Raw genomic sequence first — 6,912 nt, forward strand, 5'->3', positions numbered from 1 at the left:
TCATTAATCACTAGGACTGAAACTTGTGACTTTAAAGAGAAATTTTGGTGTTTTCGATGCCGAAAAGTATGAAATTTAGTGTATCTAAGTAGGTAGGTTAATGATATCATAGCATATATTGATGAAAATAAACATTTATGTCTGCAAGTGGCAGATCAGATGTTGAGCTTCTCTATCTGTTCATCTTTGAGGCTGGATTACTGAACCAGATGTGCAGGCCAATGCCATTCTTGTGTCACTTCCATGGTTTCAGGATTGAGAGCACAATGACTGCTGCAATTGCCAAGAGGATCACTATAGCGATAAACATGCATTTCCTTGATCTTTTTGAGAGGCTCTTTGCAGTTAGCAATTCATTATTTCCAGATTGCACATGGTTCATGGCAGTGGCTACCTGTAGAGATGATATGATCAGTAAGGTTCAGGAAAAAAGAAACAAAATGAACAATTGATTTAGGCCTTGCAAGAAATAATTATAGCCAAAGTTTTGATTGTTATGGTTTTATTAGGCTCATATTTCATCAATAAGCATGATATATATTTTGACGCAGAATTCCATATCCAGGAAGCAAAAATGCAGACCTGAGATTCAATGTTATCCAGGATCTCTTCTTGTGCCTCAACCAATACAGCCATATCCATGAAAACCTAACCAAAGGTCACATAGATGATAAATTGTCAGAGAAATAAAAGTGAAACAAAGATAATAATAGTTCCTGCAATTTACTATTTCATTATCATGCCTGATGCAAATCAAGTAGCTTTCTCTCAATCTCCTTCACAGCATCATTCCTCTCTTGGATTTCCTCTATGATGTCAATTATCTGGAAAACATGCTTCATAATGATTAAAGAACAACTAATGACCAAATACCAATGTAATCCTTAATCCCCAGTACAATAATGATCATACTTGCCCTCTACCCATTTCTTGAATTGCCTTTTGGAAGATTTGCTCATTGTTTCCATTCGCAATCAGGCGATCGATCATCTGCACATGCTTGAGCAACCAAGAGTGAGTACATGAAGAGTTTAGCATACTAATCCACCTGGCCATAATGGCTATAAACCTCACCTCATCAGTTGGTAATGTTCCAGTGACTGTCAAATTTTACAAAGTTTAGAACAAGTTCAGTAATAATTTTCCTTTTACTTTATATCTTTTTTTTTCAGAAAGCAGAAAGGAGAAAGATTGAGACCTGTAAACACCGCTCTTTCAACCACCTCTCTGTTGTCATCTTGGATACTTTTCCTGAGATTCTACAACGCATTTCCTTGATCAAAGATAGTACAGAAAAGAAGAACTATGACATGCAGGATTGGACATATCTGATATGGTACCTGGAAATCATTCATTCTGTCCTTCAATTTCTTCTTTAGAGCACTGTGGTGGGAAGCAGAAAAAACAATGATAATGTTTCAGGAACATGTTTTGAGCTGAGTTGCTATGAACTGATATGATGATTACAAGCATAATGGTAACACTCACGCAGTCAGAGCCATCCTGGATCGATCGACTCCTGTTCCCTTCTCACAGCCAGGCTTATTTCTGTTGGCTAAATTCTATAGAAGAATAAGGGAATCGATAGATTCACGATATTATGAATTCTCTGGAATTGATACTTTCAAACATGAACTTTAAAAAACAATACATCTCTGTCAATTTCCTGTAGTTTGGTTTTGATCATGTGAGCAATTTTTCCAACTTCATCGACATCCTTCTCCATTTGCTGTCTAATTGCTGGAACCAAGTATGTTATGTTTCAGTTGACTTAAAAAACATGGAAATAATCAGCTGTAAGACGAAGAGATCTGTACTTTTCATCGAAGAGGCTTTAGTAGCAGACTTGGAATTTTCATTTGCTTCCTGGTACATATGGATGATTAACATTAGTTGGGATCACATTTCTAACAGATCGATGGACTGGTTACTTATCTTTGGCTTCAAAAGAATTTGTAGCTTTTTCAACAAAAAAAGGGGGGAAATATTATGATAACAAACACATCTCTTTGAATCTATTATGACTTTCATTGGCATTCATGAATCTCCAATTGCCCCTAAAGATCCTAAACAGATAGCTTTTGCCATTACAAGGTCAAACATTTGTATGTTGTAAATACAAGTTCAATATCATGCATCATAAACCATACCAGATGATACCAAAATTTTCCTTGGTAAGGAGAGGATAATGAGCATCAAATCATAGCTATTGCAGCCTACTTTAAATATATCTTAGTAACTAAAGTCATAAAGATTTGATGGCTACAGAAGATAAAGGAGAAAAGAAATTAATGATCTGAGAAACCTTACCTGCTCATTCATTAATGGCAAAAGATAACTAAAACATAACAAATATGCAAAACTAATAAGGAGAATAAGGATTCAGTGACAGCATCACCAAACATTACCACAACAGCCGACCATCACAAGAGCAGTGAGTTATATACTTCTGTTTATGAACTCAATGTGGAAATAAAGGAAATTAGGAAGACATGATTAAGAATGTGTGACAAACCTGAAGCTTCTTAAGGTGATTGGATATTTTTTCCATCATCTTCTCAATTCCAGTGACCTAATAAAGATGAATGAATAAACATCCAAAGATAAATTATTCTTCTTTTTTTTTTAATGATCAGGCTGAGTTAGAGAATACAAGGAAAGCTAGAGAACAAAGTAACATATGAAAACTAAATGCAAACTCTCTAAAATAACTTCACTCATAACAAATATGAGGGTAAAGTATTTTCCAAAAAAACATTATTGGGATTCTCATTTTGAAGATGTGAACATATTGTTTCCATTAGACAATTCGGAGTACATGTACAGTAATATTACCTGCTTAAAAAAATCTTCCATTCCATAGTCTGATGTATTATCCGAATGCAGACTTCCTAATTCGACATCCCTCACCTTCAGAGATTGACTTGTGCTCATTTCAAAAGAATTCCTCTATTCAATGAAAGCATCATGGTGTCAGTGACATGGTTTCTTTTATAAAATGATCAGCTCAGGTGCCTATATTACATGCTGTACAGAATTATGAGATTAATGAAGGTTACTAATATACAAAAAATCAACACATAATCCAGTTTGTGTAAGATTTCTATATAACAGAGCCACAATGCCCATAAAACATAATGAATTCTTTATGAGATTAATGAAGATAACTACTATACAAAAAATCAACACATAATCCTGTTTGTGTAAGATTTCTATATAACAGAGCCACAATGCCCATAAAACATAATGAATTCTTTATGAGATTAATGAAGATAACTACTATACAAAAAATCAACACATAATCCAGTTTGTGTAAGATTTCTATATAACAGAGCCACAATGCCCATAAAACATAATGAACTCTTTATGAGATTAATGAAGATAACTAATATACCAAAAATCAACACATAATCCAGTTTGTGTAGGATTTCTATATAACAGAGCCACAATGCCCATAAAACATAATGAACTCTTTACTCTGAAAGAAGGAGATGAATACCTTGAGAAGGTCGTTCATTGTGTGAGCTCCAAGCAAGTCACAGGAGAAAGAAACCTAATAAAAGGTAGGACTAAGAAGGATTAATAAGGAAGATACAGTGCCGGCCTATTAAGGTATGTGAAAAGAAAGAAGACAAATGAGTCCAACCATGGCGGTAGAATCTAAAGAAGAGTGATGACAAATGTAACTTTGTGTTCTTCTCCAAGAGGACTCAAAGTTATTGAAAACATCTGAATTCTGCCAAAGACACCCCATAGACTCTAGTTTGCATTCATGTATTAGGTGTGTTATGACCTCATCAAGGGCATGGGATCTTGAGTAGGCTTCCTTCTTCACATAACATCTTTATCATTTGCTAAATTAATCTGCCATTTATGCAGATTTAAAGCATTTTAATCGCCTGTTAGGATATTGGTAGCATCAACATCAAATAGTAATGTAATATTAAGTTATAATAACAAGATGATGGCTTGACAATATCGATTTCCATCATCAGCCCATATCCCAAGACTCATCATCTGCTATGGTCGACACTGACATCTCTCTTCTGTATCAGTAACTTCATATTTCTGCTTCCAGTTAAATGTAAGAGAAGCATCAGTTGTTAGTGTTGTATTCTTTGCTGATGCTCTCCATGTATTTGCAGCCCTCGGTCTGTGATTCCCAAAGCTCCAAAAGCTATGAAGAAGATGCAGTCAAAAAAAGACGCAAAGTTTCATCTTCCTCGAGCTCATCAAGATCTTCATGAAGATCATCGCAAGGTGTTGAGTTTAAGACTCATGTTTACTGGTTATGTGATGAAGATTGTGTGATTTATAGGACTGGTATGATAGATTGGATTTCAAATATTATTGTAGGAAGAAGATGCTCTTCTCATTGTCTTTTCTTATACAATCTTTAATTACAGTAGCCAAACAAATCAAAGCCCTCTCTTGATCATTCTTGTGGATTCAGGCTACATGGAAGAAGAAGATTCAGGGAGGATCCACCATGGCAAGCAATGGCAACTCAAGTCTCAACTTACAGCATCAAGTGTTCCAATTATTAATGCTGAAAATTATGCTTTTTAATTTGTGAATATGAGAACCATGTTTTCTTATTGATTTGGTTGAGAATGGTTATGATGATTCTGATAATATGGAACCATGCAAGAGATCAAATAATTAGATTAAAAGATAAGCAACAAAAAAAATGAAATTTAAGACTATCAAAATGATTTCTACACAAAACTTATAAAGTTAGTGAACCAAATGAAGATTAATGGTCAAAATATTAGTGACAAGAGACCTATGGAGAAGATTTTAATTAATATCCTAAAAACAATTGATCATATTATGACAATCAATAAAGAAAATAAAGTTTGATAGCCTTAACTTCATTTGGTTCACTAAAGGTAGCAAATGCAAAGAATAGAAGTCAAATATTATCACAAGTATAAGGAAATGTTACTAGAAGAGCATATATGATAGATGATTCTTGGATATGATGTAAGAGACTTAAGTCATTTGGAATTTGGTAGTCTCAAGTTTCTTTCACAAAAATTCATGGTGGAAGGACTATCTATTATTGAAGAAAGGCAATATCCATTTGTGATGGATGTGCACTTGAAAAGTGCTACAAACTATCATTTTCTTGATGAGTTGATTGAGGAATAAGAAAAATACTATCATTAGTGCATTTGGATATTTGTGGATCCATGAAGATATTGATCATTACATTTGTTCTATTTATTGATTGAGGAATAATAAAGGATACTTTATTCTATTTATTGATCATTACATTTGCATGACTTAGGGTTATTTCATAAGGTAAAAATGTGAAGTTGTTAACATTTTCAAGAAGTTTAAATACTTTGCTAAAAATTAAAGTTGTCTAATTATTGAAGTAATAATGGCAAAGGATATAAATCTTATGAGTTTGATGAAAGCTCATAGTTTCTCACCCCCACATTGGTAAAATGGATTTATGGATGAGAGAGACAATGGAAAGATGAATGATAGGAGCATCTTCTTCCTCCTATCCTCTTTTAAATCCAATAAGAAGAAGAAGAAGAAGCAATAATTTTCATCAAATGGATCTTTTCGTTCACAAAGATTTGTCATACTAAATGTAAAATGGTTGTGCAGCTGCATTTACAATACTAATTCTGGAACTCATTACTAACACTCGAACATTTACTATAAAATTAATTGAAAGCTGAGCAATAAAGATTAGCATGCATTATTATATATGTAAAATATCTTCAATAGTTATGAAGCCAATATTTATATTCACTGATTTAGTCGACAAATACTGTTTATAATCATACAAGCTGACCCAACACGTATTGGATGACACAGGCTAACATGATGATGATGATGATGATGGCGAGGAGCAAGTAGCGAGAATGGGAGGAGCCATTGGATGGAGTCACTGCCATCAAACTCGATCGATCCTCAAATCTGGGAGTGAACCATTCAAGGATATCACCTGACGCATCCAACCCTGCTACTTGAAATGAATGCCTTCTCTTCATGCAATACCTCCTTAGGTTATCTTCAAGACTTAGATAATAGATACAGTCTGGCTTTATTAACTCTGACTTTGTCTTAGATACCGACACCCCTTCCGAGAAGCTACAAATGAAGAAGGTGTGATCGCCCAAGCTATCAACCTGATGGGGTAGTCCCGTCTCCCTGACCTTGAAAACCTTCAATTGTTGTTGCTCTCCCAGCTTGGTATCATAGGACACAACAAAGATATCATCATTAGACCCCACAAGCCTACCGTTGCATGAGCTAGGATGATGATCTTCCTTTCCACACAAGGAAGGAATAGGGATGATCGACACCTTCCAGAGGGGTTTGAATGCATAGACCATGATTTTTGCCTTGCCGGTCAGAACATACAGCCTTCCATGGTGAAACATAATATCCATGGGATCATCTATCTCTAAGTCCTGGCATGATTGATACCCTGGTTCATATAAAAATACACTTATGTTCTCTTCCATACAATGAGAACCCAATATCGCGAAGAGAAAATCTGATGCAAGCGGAGATGTTGATATGACACCCTTAATAATAAAGTGCATGAATGGATAAAATTTGATCATAGTGCCGGTGATTGGATTTAGGAGATGAACTGTGTAACCTCGAAAACGTATTGGTGGTTTGGGTACGAAGATCAACCATCCTTTGGATGAACCACAACAATACTGGCTTTGAAACTCCTTTGGGATCTCCAAGACTAAGTTTCGTCGTCCATTGGAGGCGGTGTAAAGGCCCCAACTTAGAGGAGATTGATCTACGCTGACCAACAACCATGGAGCATGTAGAGCACGGAGGGAGACGATGGTGGCTGATCGCCAAGATTTGCAGACAATGCTAAAACGGACATGGTCGACTATAGTTAGGTGCTCCAGGATCATCTCC

At 35.3% G+C, this 6,912-nt stretch overlaps 1 protein-coding gene across 1 annotated transcript; it reads right to left on the reverse strand.

The window, feature by feature from the left end:
* Positions 1-235: 235 nt before the first annotated feature.
* LOC135649094 (syntaxin-132-like) lies at positions 236-2,928 on the reverse strand. Its single transcript, XM_065167203.1, has 12 exons — positions 2,836-2,928; positions 2,516-2,572; positions 1,818-1,866; positions 1,652-1,740; positions 1,489-1,562; positions 1,341-1,383; positions 1,199-1,259; positions 1,075-1,100; positions 913-990; positions 744-824; positions 583-648; positions 236-394 (listed from the first exon to the last, which is right to left on the reverse strand). The coding sequence occupies exons 1-12, from the start codon at positions 2,854-2,856 to the stop codon at positions 236-238; spliced, it is 804 nt and encodes a 267-aa protein (XP_065023275.1). The 5' UTR covers positions 2,857-2,928.
* Positions 2,929-6,912: the final 3,984 nt, after the last annotated feature.

Source organism: Musa acuminata, chromosome BXJ3-9, assembly GCF_036884655.1.
Source record: "Musa acuminata AAA Group cultivar baxijiao chromosome BXJ3-9, Cavendish_Baxijiao_AAA, whole genome shotgun sequence".
Lineage (NCBI taxonomy): Eukaryota > Viridiplantae > Streptophyta > Magnoliopsida > Zingiberales > Musaceae > Musa > Musa acuminata.

Excerpts from the sequence above, each read along its gene's own strand:
- LOC135649094 (XM_065167203.1), bottom strand. The coding sequence starts at position 2,856 with ATGGAAGATTTTTTTAAGCAG. Across the intron at positions 2,573-2,835 it reads TGGAAGATTTTTTTAAGCAG|GTCACTGGAATTGAGAAGAT; the intron begins GTAATATTACTG and ends CATCTTTATTAG. Across the intron at positions 1,867-2,515 it reads ATCACCTTAAGAAGCTTCAG|GAAGCAAATGAAAATTCCAA; the intron begins GTTTGTCACACA and ends CATATGTACCAG.